The sequence below is a fragment of the Erithacus rubecula genome (assembly GCF_903797595.1).
Source record: "Erithacus rubecula genome assembly, chromosome: 11".
Lineage (NCBI taxonomy): Eukaryota > Metazoa > Chordata > Aves > Passeriformes > Muscicapidae > Erithacus > Erithacus rubecula.
The window spans coordinates 8,487,841-8,506,846 of NC_136663.1; the positions used below are offsets into that span (position 1 = coordinate 8,487,841).

At 45.3% G+C, this 19,006-nt stretch overlaps 1 protein-coding gene across 2 annotated transcripts; it reads left to right on the plus strand.

Annotated features, from left to right (window-relative positions):
* The first annotated feature begins 667 nt into the window (after window positions 1–667).
* On the plus strand, window positions 668–18,905 carry EIF4E2 (eukaryotic translation initiation factor 4E family member 2). Of its 2 annotated transcripts, XM_079315227.1 has the most exons (8): window positions 668–809; window positions 1,521–1,635; window positions 2,725–2,859; window positions 5,136–5,240; window positions 8,154–8,306; window positions 8,399–8,535; window positions 15,907–15,985; window positions 18,434–18,905. In XM_079315227.1, the coding sequence occupies exons 1-7, from the start codon at window positions 790–792 to the stop codon at window positions 15,950–15,952; spliced, it is 711 nt and encodes a 236-aa protein (XP_079171353.1). In that variant the 5' UTR covers window positions 668–789; the 3' UTR covers window positions 15,953–15,985; window positions 18,434–18,905. The 2 variants fall into 2 exon arrangements, with proteins under 2 accessions (XP_079171353.1, XP_079171354.1); XM_079315228.1 differs by lacking the exon at window positions 15,907–15,985.
* The last annotated feature ends 101 nt before the right edge of the window (window positions 18,906–19,006 follow it).

Below are 19,006 nucleotides of genomic sequence, written 5' to 3' on the forward strand. Positions count from 1 at the left end.
TAGCACAAATAAGTTTTAAGTAGACTGAGCTTCACCGAGTTATAATATTGTGTGATTTAACATGGAATTTTGCTTGGCTTTGCTTGCTTAGCATGAATACCTGGATTACACAGGCAGTGAAAATTCTGACTCTTTCCACACCACAAATTGATAGAGAAACAGAAACTACAGCCCTCAGAACTCTATTTACTAACTCTGCCAGATAGTGGAAATTATTGGTCAGAGATTCACAAAGCACTGTGAAAAGACTCTGTGCTCACGGTGTAACGTGGGAACAAATTCATGGAGTGCAAGGAGATGCTGAACGAGAGACTATTGCCCTTATCCTCTATGAAGTGCCCATTATCACTTCAGGAGCTTGCATGCTCTTTACTGGGACGTTTTTCCGTTTTCTTTGCCATCCCTCACTGGACATGAAGGGAAGTGATGGGAAGGGCGTAGAGCTGGGGTTCCCTGTCGCCACAGGAGACAAGGTGGGAAAACCTTCGAGGAGTTAACTGAGTCCTCAAACTGTATTTACGGGAGCAAAATTAATTGTATGAATAATTTGTAACTCTCCGGCTCGGTCCCCGACGCCAGCCACGCCACACCCAAGATGGCGGCCGTGCCCTGAGGGCGCTCCCGAGAGCGCGCTCCCATTGCCGTGCGCAGTGTGCAGGGTTATGGCTCCGGGGGGAAACGCGGGAGGTTATGGCGGAGCCGCCGGAAGCGGCGGAACGGTTTCGCGAGCGGACCCAGCAGGGCGGAAGTCGCTGAGGCGAACGGGGGTGGCGGCGGTAGCGAGCGACGATGAACAACAAATTCGACGCGTGAGTGTCACCCCCGAGTCCCCCCCCCGACCAACCCCCGGTGCGGGGCCCGCACGGCCCCGAGCCCCGCCAGCGCCGGCCGCCGCTGCCCCGGCGCCGGGCGGGAGAGACGCGATGAGTCACGGGGCTACGCAGAGCCCGGTCCCTGCAGCCGGGGCCCGGCCTGGCCCCGAGGCGACGCGGCACCGAGAGGTGTGGGCGGCGGGCCGGCGGCGGTCCCGCACCGGGGAGTCGCGGGCCGCCTCGTGGCCCCGCTTGTCTCTCGTCTTTTCCGGCCCTTCGCAGGGAATGGGGCGGGCGGAGACCCGTGGGGTGCTGGGTGCTGGCGCGGTGTCTGCTCGCCCCCTCTGTGCTGGGGGGCGAGAGTCAGCAGAGGTGCAGTGACAGGTCTTCATGTGGACCCCCTGAATAGCAGGGGACCCTGACAAGTAACTGGGGTTTCCTGTGGCAGATCGGTAGCTGGCACAAACTACTTGACATTGCTCCAAAAAGCTGTTTTATGGTTCACTTTGGCTTAAAAGTGCGTGCTCAAGATGCATGTGATGGGCATAAAAGTGGAAGTAGTTTTTACTGTGTGGGTTGTCAAGTGTAGATTTCCAGACTCTGGTGGTCCTTGTACCACAGAGGAGCTTTGGAGGAGAGAACTACTTGGGTTTGGTGTGAACCTTCTCAGCTGTGTGATGGCTCTCTTTGTTATTCTTTCTCCACCAGATTGAAAGATGATGATAGTGGAGACCATGACCAGAATGAGGAAAATAACACACAGAAAGACAGTGAGAAGGAAAAGAATGATCGTGAGAAACCACAGAGTACTACCAAGAGGAAGGTATGGTGCTGGCATCTGCACTCCACTGCCAGGGCATGGTGTGGCAGTGCTAGGGAGTCAATTCTCAGTTCAGGGATAAGGAAAATGTCTTGGAGGGCTGTGGTCTCAGTGCATTGTTACTGCTGCAGTGAAGACAGAGGGACTATGTTTGATTTCAGTAACTTGTTGCTTTTGGAAGCCTCTCATCTGAGGGTGAATGCTCTCTTCACTAACATAGCTGGTAACCTGCCAGGCTTTAGAATGGAAATGAGAAATAAGGCTTTATTTTCATCATAAAACAAATTTGGAAGAGGACATGGGGAAAGGACTCCTGTCTGACAGGACAGCAGTGGCTTGAAGGTGGCTTAGCAGGCAATGCTTGTGACACTGTTGAAATAACTTTTAAGATGTGTCCCTGTGTGTAATCTAGCTGGTCAAGAAGGCATAAGACATTTATCTCCCCTGGTTTGGACTTTTTTCTTTTTCATCTTGTATTTAGAAAAACTGCTCTGTCTGAAGTAATGCAACCCTTGTAAACTTGCCATAGTCAAGAGGAAAGTAGAGATTTAAGCTCTGGTAACTCCTGTAGCAATATCAAGTAGTACAAGATAAGGGCTTTGATTGGGGTTTTCTCTGTAAGTTTTGACTCCTGGCTAATGAGCTCTCATTAGCCTCTTTTATGCTCATTAGAAGTATTTTTAATCAGAAGTCAGTGTTTTGGAAATTGAAAAGTGGTTGCTGCCCACTGCTGGTGATGGGTTCTGCCAAAGCTGACATAACAAGTTCTTGGATTAATCTTCCCAGAGCACTGGGGTGTTGGTTGCTTAAGACAATTGGTGTCACCAGTTTTAATTGCATTTGAATCATGATTCATTTTAAGTGGGGTTTATCCTTCCCAGAGGAGGAGTGTGTCTTTTTCTTCCCTTAATTTGAAGAAGTGAAAAATCTCACATTTCCCTTTTTATCGAGACAGGCACAGGACTAAAAAAAAGTTCAGTAATGATGCCTGTGATGGCTTGAATAGTTGCTTTTACATGCTGTAACTGTAATTTTCCCCATTCCCTTTTTAGAGGAGCCTACCAGGGGTAAACAAGCTTTTGTGTTCTGCAGGCTGTGGTCCCGGGGCCAGCTGAGCACCCCTTGCAGTATAACTACACCTTCTGGTACTCGCGGCGGACCCCCGGGCGGCCCACCAGCTCCCAGAGCTACGAGCAGAACATCAAACAGATCGGCACCTTCGCCTCCGTGAGTCCCCCTGCTGTCCCCCTGCCACTGGGCACAGCCTGCCCAGCCCCAGGTGCTGCCTCTCTGCACACAGAGCAGTCAGTGATTGCCAAGGCAAATGAGCTCTTGAATTACGGCAGGAGATGGGTCTTTAGCACTTTTCCTCTGCTCTGTGCTAGACCTGTGTGCATGGGGGCAGCTGGTAATAACAGAAAAAAAAGAGTAGCCACATAGTTCATTTATGGCTGGAGCAAGAGAAGAAAGGAACAGCTTTTTCTGTTTCTGTACTGTCCCCCACATGCTTCTCTCCACCCGCATTCCCACAAGAACTGTGTTTGGAATAAGCATCTGGTACGCTAAATTTGCCAGCAGCTGGTGGCCTGTTGTCTGTCTAAAGTGATGGACAAGGTGCAGTTTGATGTTGCAGTCAAGTTCATTAAAAGGGAAATTGTTCTTCCTTTTCCCTTCCACTCTGTGGTTGCTTGTTCATGGAATAAACTTGAGCATTTCCTGGAGAGTAAACCTGCCCTCAAGAGCCCAAGATACATAAGCAAAATGAGTCCTCATTACTGTTCCAGAGCCTAGGAAGTCTATTGACTATTTTCTTCCTTTTTCTTTTCAATCTGGTGTTTGCCCAGTTTTTTCAGGGTCTCTTATAAATATTAATTTTGCCCACCAGTGCATATCCTCTGTCATATGAGAATTTATAAAAACAGTCCTTTATTATCTCTGGAGGCTGCATAAAAATATGCCTGTCTGAGCAGCTGGGTTATGTTACTATACAGGATAAGGGTGGGAAGAAGAGCCTGTTGTTGTGGGTAGTTGCTGCTCCTATTACCCTGTGTAAGCAAGTACCTTCAGTTCAGAGGATGAAAAATGTGGCTGCTGCTTGATGATCTGGCAGTAACTTTTCATTCTGATAAATCACTGTAACTTAGCATTGATGTTTAGCTCCTTAGAGGAAAAACGTTGTGTTAAACATTCTGTTGTCTGCTCTTTGCTACAGAGAAATTATTTGGGCCATTGTTGGCTGGAAGTGCTGCAGTTCTGTTAGGACAGAGAGAGACTGGCCAGCATAGCTGATAATGTGTTTGGGTCCAAATTCTGTTTAAAGAGATGGAAAAGCAAACTTCAGAAAGAATTGTCTGTCTAAGTCCGAGTTCAGATTTATTCTTGTCTTTTCAGTGGTAAGCTCTAAAATGTGAACCACTAGAGGGCATGTTCCCTCACTGTGGGAGTGTGATTTCCCCATGGATGTTTGGATGTGCCTGACAAAAATTAATTGCTTCTGACCCCTCCTCAGCCTTGGTTCATAATTTTATTGGCTATAAAAGCAAATTCCAGCTTTGATGGCAGAGGTCACAGATTGGAGTGGAGTTCCAGGTGCTGACCCAGTCATTAAGGTGTGATAAAGTGCTTGGGGTAATGTCTGACTCCTCCAGCTGCAGTGCTGGTCTGCCTAATAGCTATTGTCTTACTGAGAAGAGTCTTCTGAAAATATGGAAATTAGTATAATCTCTTCCACTGCCTTGTTTCATTTTAAAGATTCATCCTCTCTGAAATCCTTTCTTACCCAAAGATTCTCAAAAGATAAATATGCTACTTTTAAGAACTATAGAAAAATAAGTCCCTTGCCTTACAGTCAAAGTGTCTCAAGCAGACACAAGGGTGCCAGAACTGAACTGATCGAAGTGAAGTGCTCCAAGTGTACCATGGCAGACTGCAAAAGGAAGTAAGAGATATTTAAATAAGAACTCTGAATAGTGCCTCCCAATCTTAAACTAAATGTAACTAAACCAGAATGTATATTTTGTCTTAAAATCTGCATACAGTAAAATTAAATACAAAAAAAATATCTTATTTGAAGGCTTCTGCAGTTTCCATGTCACAGAGAGCAGTGGTTATGCAGGGTAAAGAGACTAGGCTGAAGCTGCTGCATTTGATATATCCAATGATTGAAAGTTTGGGCAGTAGGACTTACAAGATATGTTTGGAACTGTTCTCTGGAGCAGCTGTTAACTTAGCACAGATTTCTTCAGACAAACACTGAGTGGCTTTAAAGGCAGCTGTTGCATGTATCAAATGGTCACCTGGTAATGAAGCCAGTCAGAAACAGACACCTCTGACACTGCTGTTGCTTTTTGTGTTGCCTAATCAACACCCCAGTGACAAGAGAGTGGAACAGAAGAGGGGAAGGTAGCTCTGGAGAGCTGGTGTGAAAGTGGCAGCCTGTTTCTGTAGAAATCTTGACTGTGAACAGTTTGAGCAGCTTCATTGTGTGGTTGGTGTTGTTGCAGGTGGAACAGTTCTGGCGGTTTTACAGTCACATGGTACGTCCTGGGGACCTGACAGGCCACAGTGACTTCCATCTTTTCAAAGAGGGCATCAAACCCATGTGGGAGGTGAGTTGGAGCTCTCTTTTCTGCCTTGGTATTTTCCCACAAGAATTTGGAGGGAAACCTTCTACAGTGGAGGGACTCTTGTCATTAAATGGCACTCCACTGGATTTTTGTGGGTGCAGTCCTTTCCTCTGGATTTCCTGTAAACTTGTCCTCAGAACACTCTCCTGTGTAGCCTAACAGTGCTGCTGCCAGAGAGGGAAGATGGGGAAGTTGCTGGCTGCACCCCCATAAAGATTGCTGAACTGCCATTGATATTTGAGGTGGTACCCCCATCTAAGCTTCCCAGTGTAGGCACTTGCCCCTTGTAGCTGTCTCCAGTGACAGCAGTGCAGGGCTTTGCTTGGAAGGACTGGACCTCTCCAGGTGGGATTCAACAAAGCTTATAAAAATCAGCCCTCCTTTTTCAATCAAGGAGGTGCATATGGTTAAAAGCCTGCACACAGAGCTGGAAATGGAAAAACAACTTTGCCTTTTATTTGATTTTTTTGTTTTGTTGTTTGGAGGGGGGGGAATTGTTTTTAATTTTGTTTTGTTGGTGTTTTTTGTTTGTTTTTTTCTTCCTGGGCACTTTAGTTTGCTTCTATTTTTATCCAAACCTGTTAAAAGACATTTTACAAAATCTTTGCCTAGCAAATCATTTTTCCAGTTCCTGCAGTTCCTGGCCTGCTTCCAGCAATGACCAATAGCATTCACAATATGAGGATTTTATGTGTTTCTCTGAAGTGCCTAATTATACTGCTTGGTCCTGAGAAATTTATATGTGACCCTCGTTAGCAATTATTTTAAGCAAAGTGTTTTATAGCCAGTTACTGCAAATACCATTTATATAAAATGTTTAACCCTCTTTGGACTCCTGGTGAGCAAGTTCCTCAGACAGTGTATCAACCAGAGAATTCTCAAGTTAATGATACCAGAATTTCTATAAAGTATTTCCCGGTAGAAGTTTTAAGATGGAGGTGGAGAGATTATTTGGTATTTTTACTTCTGTCCCTATTTCTTGTATTTCTAGAAGAGGACCTGAGATCTCACTTCTGACCTTCCATTGCTGCATGCTTTGTAGGGCTTTGTTTATGCTTCTTTCTCTTCCAAACCAATCCTTAGTTACTGTCATTCTTGTAGGTACATATATGCCTGTGTGTAGCTCTGATCTTTTTCTGCATCCATCTGTGCCTTTGCTGGCAAAGTCAGAAGCACTAAGCATAGTATTCCCTGGTTATTACTGGGCTGCAGATCATTATTATTCTGGTAGAGGAAAATCAAATGCTTGACTGAACCAAAGCTTGTTTAACCTGAAAGAAAACTAACAACAACCATAAAGCACATGATACAGCATCTACCTCCCAATCACTGATCTCTCTGTAGCCTTGGACCTGCTTAAGCCACCTTTGAGATATTTTTAGAAGTAACACTTTCTTCTGATGCCCATTAGTTATTGTGGAAACTTTGAAGAGTTAAACCCAACTTTCAGTCTAAAGGCTGTGATGTTCACAACTTTGAAAACAAGGGTACTTAACATAAACCAGTTTGCTTCTCAGAGGATTGTGCCAGATTCATAGAACTTGTGTTGAATTGGATGCTTCCTGTCATCCTTTGAGGTTTGTCTGGAGGTGATGCTTCCCCTTTCAGCCCAGCACATACCTGAAAAGTAGGAGTCAGGTGAATGCTGCTGTTCTGCTGACACTTCCATGTTTCCTTAGCATTGCTTCATTAGCACTTGCTGTCTCTGGGAGAGCAGACAAATGTTTAATTTTATCTGAGCCCTAGAGAAGCTTGAAGGCTAAAATAAAATTATTTCATTAAGAAGGGTTAAGTTGCCTTGCCTGGCATCTTCAAGATGTGTCCCAGCTTGGCAGAGGGGATTTCTGGGGATTTGGAGAGGGATGTCCTGTTTTGTGCAGTTCCCTCTGAGTCGTCCTTTGTTCTCTGTTTCTGTCCTAGACCTGTCTTCCCTTACCCTTCCTAACTGCCACCTCTGACTTGTTCCTACCTCTCTGTCTTCAGCTTTGGATGGAATTAGTTCCCCTCTCACCTTGTAAGATTTCCCAGCTACAGTGTTGTACCAGAGGATGCCACAGTGTTCTGCACAGAGGAGGAGCTTTGACATAGCTGTGCATTCTGGGGAGCAGGGGAGGCTGTAGCAGCTTTCAGCTCTTTGTCAGCTTCAAGATACAGAATCACAACATTGAAGTGCTGGCTGCTGGGTTAAGACTGGGTGCTTAGCGTAAAATATTTCTTTTACTTTCTCACCTTGTTTTGGTTATTTTCCTGGGTCACCACAGTCTGGAGCAAACATTCCAGCTGTATGATGTGTGATAATGTCAGTAGTTCTCTGAGAACAGGGTGGTCCTTTCTGTGTTAACACAGCTTGTGAGCCCATTCCTGGAAATGTGTAAGGAAAATGTTTATCAGTTTTTCACTTGCTTTTAAAATTCTGTTTTGCAAACTCTTTCCTGGCCTTCCATGCTCTATGATGAAGGTGTTCTCCTGTTTTATAGGGATCTTGTTTTACAAGCAGAACTATATATACAGAAGATTAGACAAATGGTGAATCAGTCTCAGGTTTAGGAGTAGTTTTAAAGTCCTTGCCTGGGTCTGTTTGTGCAGATTGGTAGGCTGGTGTTGATCTTTGCTAGTGGGATTAGAACACTAGAACTCAAGTCATCAGAGCATAGAACTTTGTCTGGAAGGCTGAGGGCTGTCGTTTCAAGTACTTTTTATTCAAAGTAAGTGTTTTTCCTCTGTCTCTGCTTATAAGGGAGAGAAGTGAAATAAAATATTCACTTATATTTTTCTTGAAAATATCTTTCTTGCCCTACCTAATCAATATCTGCTCCTGTTTGTGGCTCTCCTGTCTTGTGGGTAGCAGAAAAATAGCTAGGAGAAAACAAATCAATATATTTCCTCTCTTCCTAGGATGATGCCAACAAAAATGGTGGTAAATGGATTATCCGTCTGCGGAAGGGCTTAGCGTCTCGGTGCTGGGAGAATCTTATCCTGGCCATGCTGGGAGAGCAGTTCATGGTGGGGGAAGAAATCTGTGGGGCCGTCGTCTCTGTCCGATTCCAGGTGAGTGCTTTGGAGAGCTGGCACGTGCCTCCACGTGGCAGGGCTGCAGCAAGTGCTCCGTGCTTACCCCTCCCTCCCGTGCCATTCCACAGGAGGACATCATCTCCATATGGAACAAGACAGCCAGCGACCAGGCCACGACAGCCCGGATACGCGACACGTTACGAAGAGTGCTCAACCTACCTCCCAACACCATTATGGAATATAAAACCCACACCGACAGCATCAAGTACGTGTGCTGGCCAGGGGGGTGCTGCAGGCTGCATGTGTGCTGCAGCAGCTCGGTGCACGGCGCAGGCGCTGGCACAAGTGCTCGTGTGCGTTAGGGCTGTTCCTGCAAACTCAAGCCAAACAGCAGCAGTTGTTGCCAGCGCGCTTTGGAAGCCAAATTCCTGCGTTGTTGTCACGCTGTTGTTGGGGGTGTTTGGTTCTATGAGCAAAACCTTTTTTGTTTTAAACATGTGATCCAGGGTTATTTTAACAATCCACCCGGCCTGTCACTTGGGTGATGGGCAGCCCAAGGTGGAACTGTGGCCTGATGTATTCAAAGACAAGATTGCAATGGTGGGGGTCGAATCATTTGAATAAATAGAGATTCTGGGGAATAAAGTGCGGAAGCTAACAGGGATTTATAGTGCCATTAGACTTATAAATGGTCTTGGGGAAGTGCTGTGTGAATTTACAGTGCTGTACAAATGATTTCTAATCATAATAAACGTCATATATTAAGTCTTCCAGGCCCTGATGACACAGGCTCTTTAACAAGACTAGAAGATCATGGTACACAGAGAGCACAGCTGTATTTTTAAATAAATGTATTATAGCTTACCATATCAGGCAATTCAGGGTGACTTATTTCCCACAAAGTGACGAAAAATTGCAAATATAGGTATTAGTTAGAGGTGAGTAATATGTTGTTTTTCTTTTTTCTCAAGTGTATTATAAAACAATACACTGATTAGGTCATATTGGTTAAATTAATACTTGAAAAGGTGCCCACAGAAAAAGAAGTGAAGCAAATGAATAAGACACTGGTGGGGCAGAGCACTTTCTGATCTTGCCTGTAATGAAGGTGCAAGTATCTTTCATGACTTTCTTTCATCATGCTGACTTGCTCTTTCCACGTAATTGCCCTGTCATCAATCTGCTGTCAGATGGTTTGATGGGATCAATCCTGGTTCTAGCAGACAGCTAGCTTCCAATTTTGTGTGTACTCAATGTTTACTAATTCTGTAATTAGACAGAAGTCTCATTGTAACTGCCTGTAGGTATCTAGTGTTCCATGTGGCCCTCCCTCCTGTCTGCGTGGAAAAGGGAAAGAAGGAATTTTTTCCTTTTTTTGTGATTTTGCCACTAACGTTTCTCATGCACTTTTTGCCAGGAGAGGGCACTATGACTCCCTGTCCATGTAGGGAAGGAAATAGCAACATACTCATGTGGACACACAACAGAGTATTTTACTCCTGCTCAGCAGCAGCAGACTGCAGACTGTGGTGATGTGGCTTTGTGGTGAGAGCAGGGAGGTGCTTGACTTCTCTCAGTCTGTGTAGTAAAAGCTGTGTATGGAGCCAGCTGTCCTAAGCAGTGGTGGTTGTTCATGTAGCAAGTGTAGAATGAGAGTGATGTGGCCTTTCCCTTGTGAGCTATCACCACCAGCACTTCCTAGCACAGAGAACGCCACTATAGCAATGTTTGTTTTTGCTCTGGCAGGTGTAAGGCCTTGAGTGATGGTGCATCCGGTAATGTGGCCTCATTTCCCAACACCAGTGCAACATGTTGTGCTTGCTACCCTCTCTTTCTGCATAGCATCCAAGTTTCATTTTGTGCTGCTGATGTGTGGTGCAAAATGAGCTTGTCTGAGAATAACAGGTGTTGGAGGTATCAAGTTTAGTAGCTCAGATTACAGCTGGGAGCAATTCTTAAATATAGGCCGACTGGCTTGTCTCCTATTCATTCTTCTATGGGTAGGAGGGTTGGTCAGGAGTTGCTTTGATGATGTCACAGTCAGGTAGGTCTAAGCAATTAACCTTCTGCCATGTAGGACATCATGAAAACCCCCTTTTTCTTATTGCTGTGCTTGAGCTGCAGCAGTCTGATTGCAGTGCTCTCCACCTTCTTCCAAAGGCACTGGTGTAAATTCAGAGCAGAACTGTTGTCAGTGGAGTTTCTGTGTAGTGATGTACAGACCAACTTCTTGTGCCTCTCTTGCCTGGTACCAGCAGGCAGCAAGGGGCAGCAGCTGCAGAGAGGTGATGATGACTGCTTTGTGACAGAGAAGAGCAGGACAGCCCCAGCTTTCAGTGTGACTCTGCTTGGCTTAGCTTCATATCATTAAGGTTCTCTCACTAATAAAGAATCTCTTGTGTAACTAGTTCTGTCCTCCATGAAGTCTGGCTCCTTTTCCTTACCCATCTATCAAATTCTGTTGAAATACTGTCCATCATGAATAAACTCCACTTATGCTGCACATGTACCATGTGATTTATGACTCAGGAGGGCTTTCCAGCCAGCACTCTATATTCACACTCTGGCTGTGTTTCATGAAAAGCTCTAATGGAAGAGCTGTGCTCTAGGCTTTGTCAGGGCTGCCTTTTGAGGGGGGCTCGTGGCATTTTTCATTTGTATGGGCTGCATCTCTCCACTAGAGCTCTGCTCATGTGCGGGGTTTGATTGGCATTGATTGTGCTTTAGGGAAGGGAGCATGCTTAGCAAGAAAAGAGCAGACATTTCTCAAAACCTTGACTTTTAGGTAGTGAATTGACCTGGATTAGCTTTTGACACACTATAAATGAATGCTTCTGTAGAAATTGCTAGCATGCCTCTCACTGTGGAACCTGAGCCCTGTGTTTCAGGTTTTGTATATTCGTTTTGTGATGATGCATTTCATATTAAATCATTTCTAGACACCATTTTTCATGAGTTGTCAGTGAGGCTGCAGCCCTCTTTGTTTCAGAAAGTGGTGCTGCTGCCAAGCTGCATCTGAAAAGTACCTGTTGCATCACAGCTATTCCAAAGAGCTGTTCTGCATTCTGTCCTTCCCGCTCTCAGTGGTGGGGCTTGTGCATTTAGCTAGATAAGCAGATCTTTCATTGCAATTTTCCTTTGTTTGTACTTTCTCTTGCTTGTGATATTGACAAGCTGCCTAAGTCCCAATGAGTAGAAGGGTCAGCCTAATCTGTATGAATTCCCAGTCTTGCTAGGAAAGCTGGAACAATCTCTTGGACTCTGCTTAATTCCAGGGGATTTATAGTACCTTAGACATTAAAGCATTGCGCACCTAAAGAGAACATATGTTACATTTTGTGGGCTACCTTGTTTCAGTAGCTGGAGAGAAACTGCTTCTCTTTGTTCCCTCAGAGGTGCACTGAGAGAAGAGCACTCAGATGCAGTGAACCACTTAATAGGTTCAGTTCATCAGTGTTGTTAACCTCGGAGGTGACAAGGTCCAGAAGTGACAGTGGCTTATGGACAGTGGTACTTCCTGTGGCTTGGAATGAAAGGAAAAAATCCCAACCTCTTTTGCTGCCATAGCAGGAGCACTTTTTTGAAAGCAGAATGTTGCCAACCAGAGCCCAGCCATGTCTCAGGAAAGCCACTGAAAATATTTAGGTATCTGCTGTTGGGAGAGAGGTGGAGGGGAAGTGATCACTTTCACATTTGACTTTGAGCACTGCAGAATGAATTTTGTGGCTGCCTTGCATACACCTTTGCCCTGCCTGGAATTATCAGCCTTTCTTTTCTACATTGATAACTGTGTTGTCAGTGACCATCTCCTTTGTTGAGAGCTCTCACCCACAATAATGTCCAGGAATCCCAGGCAAATTCAGCAACACTGCTTCCAGTGCCAGGAGAGCAGTGACCATCAGCAGGTTGCCACTGAGCAGGCTGGTGTGGAAATGTTTTGGTTTCTGTGTGACGTTATGGATTGTGCTGTCAGCTCTAAAGCAGGGCTGCTTTTCCTGAAAACAAAGCTTCACTTATTCGTAAGTGCCTGCTGCAGTGGGAGCTGAGCAGGGTATAAAACTATCCTTTCCTTTCAAAGTCACCAGTGATAACTAATGGGATGGCTCGAGTAAATGGGAAGAATAGTTGATCTTAATAGAGCTGGCACTGGGTTCATTTCACTGCAGGCAGTTGGAGGAAATGGCCTCAGACTATATTGTAGGTAGGAGACAAGAGGATATCCTATAAAGGGAATAATGTACTGTAAGAAGACTGCAAGGGTGAGGTTCTCAGAGAAAAAGGAAAGGCAAAAAAGTGAGGAATTAGGAAGAGAAGTCCCTGTGGAAGTAGCAGGTGTTAGGCAAGAAGATCAGTGTTTTTGAGACAGTAAGCTGGTGGTAGAATGCTTTTGAGGTCTCCCTTGTCACAGCAGAGTTCAGCTAATTCTGTAACTGTTGTGGTTTTATAGCACTGGTTTCCATTTGTTTGTTAATTTCCAAGACTTTAGGAGAACTTGTCAGTGGTGCTGTTTTGCTTGTGTTACTTACCTTTGACTGTGTCTTAAATGGAGTGGACAGGGTTAACCTTGACTGAAGAGAAATGGTTTGCAGATGGGACCCTCACACATTGTCTGATGCCTGTCAGGGGAAGTCAGGTTGCCTTGGGTCTTGCCAGCTCTGGAGCAGCATTGTTTCCCTTCATCCATTCAAGTCTGAGAGTAGGAATAAAATCTAGAGGAGAGCAGTGAGGTTCCAGATCTGATAGCTGTCCTCTCCTGAGTCTCTGCAATGCTGGCTTCATTCATTTATCCCTCCATTCTCCAATTCCAGTAATGTTTCCGGGTGCTTCAAGTCTAAGAGCACTTGCATAGACCTGGTCTTTGAATTAATGGATTCATTAACTCATTCTCCATCAACATAATATGCTTTATTCAGAAGTGTCCATGACTTTCTGAAAGGCTTCCTTATCTTGGTGGCCTACTCTTACCAAAAAAGTGCCTATAACCTTATTTATTTCATGGTTGTTTTTTTCAGGGAGATCAGTTTAGTTGTTTTTATTTAGTTGTGTTATATTGCTTTTGCTACAGGTAGTGCCAGAGAGGTGAAATAATTATTTCAGGCTAGAAGACTCTCCTAGATGTTTTTTTCAAGCTGTTAGTCACAAAGTTCTTGTCTGGCTGTGAACAAATCCCTGGGGAAGCACCCAGAAAGAGGCTGTGCTGCTCTGGACTCCTGCAGAGTGCAGTGAGTGGTCAGTGTGCTGGGAGGTTCCAGGTGGGATGGCAAAAGAGACAGACCTTGGTGCCCTTTGTAAGTGCACTCTGAGCTGTCTGAATCCTTTTGTAGCTGGAGAAGGAGAGGGTAAGGAGCAGAGTTGCACAGAAAACTACTGGAGGCAATCTGCTAGAACTCAGTTGAGGATGTTTGCAGAAAACAACTAGTGCTGCTTGCATAATGAGGTTTTGGAAAGTCCCTTGAAGCAACTAAGACTGCCCTTCCTCTTTTTGCTGGAGTCTTCCTCTTTATTTTTTTTCCTTTTTTTTTCCTTTTTTTTTTTTTTTTTCCTTTTTGTTTTGGAGAGATAGTGGCTTCTTTTCTCATTTTTTTTTTCCTCCAACTTACTTGGTGGGGCTAAAGGGAGCCCGGTTCTGGGTCCTCACCCTGGGCAGTGGGGAAGAAAGTGGGAAGTTTCAACAGTTGTGGATCTAGAGTGAGTGTGGAAGAGCAGCTCTGGCTGGCTTTGTTTAGCCTGCTAGCATTTCCATTTCCCATCTGTTCAATGGGAATTATCTAAGTGTTGGGGATCAATTCACTGAGTATCTGATCACTGTGCAGACAGTATGGCAATAAGGTACTAAAAATGTCTATACATAAAAATAACCTCTTAGACTCTGGCACTGTGCCTTTGGCATGTCACAGGTCATAAAGATTCTGCCAGATGAAATTAACTGGCAGCCTTGTTCAGTATGGAATGAGAGCAGTTTGCTCTCCTAGCATAGTTTAGGTACATTAGGGCAGACACATCCTGGTGGATTTTTTCAGTCAAGTCAGCAGATAGTTGAAGTCATTAGTACTATAATATGTATGAGATTCTTGAATTAAAAATTCTTGGCTGGAAGAGCTTTTTCTCTCTGTCTGTGAGGACAGAGATGAAGGACTGTGCGTGGTGTTATTGGGATGTTGGAACAAGGAACTCCTTAGTGTGAAAGGGGTAATAAATTATTGATTATGTTGACAAGTAATCTGCCCTTGTGTTCCTTCTGCTGAGAAGTTTAGAACTATGGGAGAGGAAAGAGATGTAATTGTGGGTGATGGAAATGGGATAGAGATACAAGGGAAGTTGGAGGGAAGATATGAAGGTGAAGACTTTTGACAAGTCTGGAAATGTGCAAAGATTGCCAACAACTAAGGGCTTCAGATTCAGTTTTTCTTCTCCCTAACTTTCTTCTGGAGAGAGGCTGTGGGACCCTGAGGTCTCTGTGTTTATTTGGGCTATGACTTGATGGGAAAGAGCGTGTGATACCTGGGCTGGTTTTGCAAATTGTATTTGGGAGCTTGACTGTGAGGCTCAGGTAAGAGCCAGGTTGGTGGTCTGGTTTTGGCACAGATGCTCACTAACACAGGGTTTCCATTCCTGAACTCTCCTGTTGTGTTGCAGTGACCTGATGAGGCAATGCACAAAACAAAACGTGAAGTAGCTGAGAAGTATCAGCAAAAAAATCTAGAGGGTGGTCTGAGTTCATGATTGACCTGGGTTCTCTTTAAGGTACCTCCAGCTCCATGGGACTCTGTGGCTTCAGAAAATGGCTTGGCATGTGCTGTAGGCACCAGGACTGTTTTGCTGGGCACGGAGAGCTATGAGGTTCTTTGATGTCTCTGATCCCAGAAGATAATAGTCATGCTCACATTAACCTCAGCATGTTTTCCCTGAGAGGGTTTTCAGTACGCTGCCTTCGTAAAACCGACAGCAATTTTTCAGTCTGCTGCCTTCATCCGTCGGTAACGTTCTCCACCAGGGAATGCAGTGTTGGGCCTGTCCCTCTAACTTATCTAAAAACATTTTCATTTCAGATAGTTGTGATGTTTTTACTGGGTGGTCATTAACAACACAGGTTTACAATAGGAAAGGAGACTTCCTAATAACAATTGGATTCTTCTGCCTGATTGAAGAATTTCCTAAGAGCTAAGCTTTGTGGCATTAAAAGAAACCCCTTTTGAAGGCATTACCTGCGTATGCAGTATGTGGCAAAGCATGAGGCCAGTAACTGGCTGAGTTTAACCAGCCAAGGAATGTGATAATCCTCCAGAAAGACGAAACATGGGCTATTTTATGAGCAATAGGAAATGGATATTCCATTTGTGACTAGGAAGGTCATACCTGTCTCTGGGTATTAATGTGGCTTTATCAGCAGCAGCCAGTGGAAACGCTTCATGTCTGTGCAGAACGCTAAAGCTGCCTTGTTCTGTCAGCTGTTTGGCTGGATTTTAAGGATGCTTCTATCCACTAGGGCTATCAGAGAATATTGCCTTGCTCTCTGAAGACAAGTGCCTTTTAAACGTCATTGAATGTTTCTGCTCTCGTTAAAAGTTAAGAAGCCTTTGATCTGAAGTGCTATTTTTTGGTTTTTATTTCATTTTTTTTCCCTCTGGCTTGCCAGGGCCTGGGAGGAGTTTCATGGCCTGGTGAACAGCAGTGGCCGCTGATCGAACGCTCCCCCTCCCTCTGTCACACGCAGGGTAGGGCCTCATCTTTCTTCCTATGTGACTTCATGGCATACCTCTCAGCTTCCAACCTTCTTCCCATGGGCTGCCATGTTCCCGTGCCTTATGGGCCTGATGGTGGGCCCGTTCTGCTATTTGTTCTTTTCCAAAGGTCAAAGTTGCTTTTTAGTTTTTATTTTTTGGCCAGACACCAGCATTTTCTGTTGAGGTGCTGTGTGCTATTTTGCTAATGTGTATGAGGCACTTGTATTCCAGACTTGGTCCCAGGAGGCTGAGAGGTATGTCTTCAGCTTGGGTGTGTTGCCTAGGGTTGACTGTAAGCAGGTATGGAGTGGTAAATGAATCCTAAACACATGCAGGTGATGGACACTGAGAGAGGCACCAGGGGCCTGACACACAGCTCTTCAACAGTGAGCAGAAACAAAATAAATTAATTGGTCAATAAAAGCTTGTTCAGGAAGGACACCCACTAGCTACTGTAGGTAGAAATAATAATGTTGTGGCTAATGAGACAACCACCCTCTACTGTTGGTAGTGTCAGCCAAGATGTGTAGAGAAGGTAGCCAAGGTGAGCCCAGGGCTGCTGGGAGCCTCACAGCTCAGGCTGTTTTTCCCTGCAGTGCCCACTTCCCTGATAGCAGGCCCTTAAGAAGGGCCAGCAAGAGGCCTGGCCATGAGTGTTGGGTTGATTGTAGCTAAGTGGGATCACTGGGTGCTGAGTGCCAGAGCAGAGGAATCTACTGAAGGAAGCGTTTACATTGCCCAGTTCCCATAACTGGGCAGTGGAATGTAGCTGCTCCAACACAGCTGAGCTCTGAGGAGCTGCTGGGGATCCCACAGCCTCCCTCAACAGTGTTCTCATACCTTGCTCTGAAGTCATGGGTGAAATAATACCTCTCTCTCCTCACAGGTTTGGCTTTTTGTGAGGATCAGTGTTTACAAAATACTGCACAGGCACTTGGTAGTGTTGTTATTGTTAGATGACATTCAGGTGTCCTTCCGGAAGAGGAAACCAACTCACTCCATGACATACCAGGCTCTGAAGGCAGCAAATGTGCCAAGGGTACAGGAACAGTGGCACAGTTCATTTAGCTCTCAGCTGTATTGGGTGGCCTGTGCTGAGCAGGGATGAGCAGAGGGCCTGGGGCAACCCAATAAAGGTGAAAGGAGGGAAGATGTAGGGAAAGTCTGTCCACTAAAGAGCTACCTAAAGTGTGCTGTCCTCCTGAGGTAGATGGCACAGGTCAAAGTCCAGTATGGGATAGAAAGCCAAACCATTGTTGCAGATTAACCAGAATCCAGTTAATGAATCCTGAATCCCATTCCCAAATGGCAGCCTAGCCTGCTCTTGTGCCGAGTGCAAAGGTGAACCCCCAGTCTTCTGCAAATGGCCTCCAGCATGTTTTTGCTGTCGTGTCATAGCAGAGTAATTGTTTAACTCTAAAAAATGGTTTTTACTTCCTTTTGCCCTTCCAGTTCTCCAGCCCACCTCCTGGAGGTGTTCCAGCCTGTGCTGGTACAGCTGCCATGCAGCTTCTGGCTGCTCAAGGGTTTGAGTGGGATTTCACAGTCCTGCACAGCATCTTGCTGCTGAAGTTGCTGCCTTTGCTCTTCAACCATTTGGTGGTATATCCTGGGGCATCTCTAAATGTTTTGACTTGTGCAAGTTACAGCCCTGTGCCTGTTTATGTTAAGAGCTGCCAAACCTATCCTCTCAAAGTGATTGTAATCTCCTTTGTTTCCAACACACCACCTATTAATGTGGAAATACGCTTTGCCTGTTGCTGCTCACAGGCTGGCAGTAAGCAATAACAGATTTCTGTAACCTGCCCCATCTTCAATTGCTGCAGTGCCATGAGACTGTACTGAGGGAGGTTGTAACCAGCACTCCTTCCTTGGTCAATAGCCCCTGAGACTCGTGGATGTATTCAGGAGTGAGTGGAAGCTGCTGAAGAAACTCTTCTATTTAAACTTGAGGGAAACACCCTTTTCAGATTAGATACTCTTTTAAGGTAGGAGAGATCAGAGAGCTAAACTTGTTGACAGACTAAATACAAGGGACAGAGGCAGGGGGAAGTTTGTCTGATAGTGTATTTGTGCTCCAAGCAGAATCCCAGAGTCCCCAAGATAAATTTTTGGTAAGGAAGAGACCTTGCAAGTTGTTTAAACACCAGAATCCATCAGGGAGGTTTCCACATTCTATCATGTGCTTTGCTCACAGGAGATGACAATTTTTTCTTCTCACTGATTGGGGATGAACCTGGATCTCCCTCTGTTACAAGTGTTCTGGAGTGACAGCTGACTTGTGTGGGAAGTCTGTAGTTAGGATGATCTAACAAGTGTTGATTTTGAGTGACTCCTGGGATGGCAACACTGGTAGCTGTGGTGGGGAGAATGGGGAGGTGCTGTGGTCTGAAGGAATGCACATCTTTAACCACTTTTTTCCTTCCCTCTGTTTTGCAGGGATAATTCAAGCTTTCGAAACACAAAAATCACGTTGTGAGAACAAGAGTTGGCACTAAGCTCCTCTCTCCGTGTTGAAAGCACTGAGAGTGCCCTCGGACCTGTGAAGGGACTCATGGGCCACTCTCGCACTCCTCCCTGGGGGAAGGATCCACCTGCAGCCCTCCAGCAGCGGTGACAATAGAGGCCGATTTTGTCTTACACAAACTTTTTTTTAAGCAGTGGGGCGGGAGGCAGCCTTTCAATTAGCAGCGGGCCCTTGGGGCCGCATCTTGCAGCACTTTCCTCTCTTTCTCTACATGGCACGCAGGATCTCTGGGATTCTGCCTCAACATCAGAGCCTTTTGCTGAGGGATACCAGTATTATAAATCTCTCTGCAGCTGGGAGGAGCATCCCAGTTGAGAGTCAGCCCTGTGGTTTTCAAATGCCCCTTTTCAGTTCTGCCAATAAATTATTGGGTCTCTTTGTTTCTTTCAGTCTCATTTTTTGGCTGTGTCTGAAATTCAGTAGGGTGGTATTTCTCTAGGCTGCTTGCTTTGTCTTTGCCTCTTCTTTATACTCCCAGGTTAGCA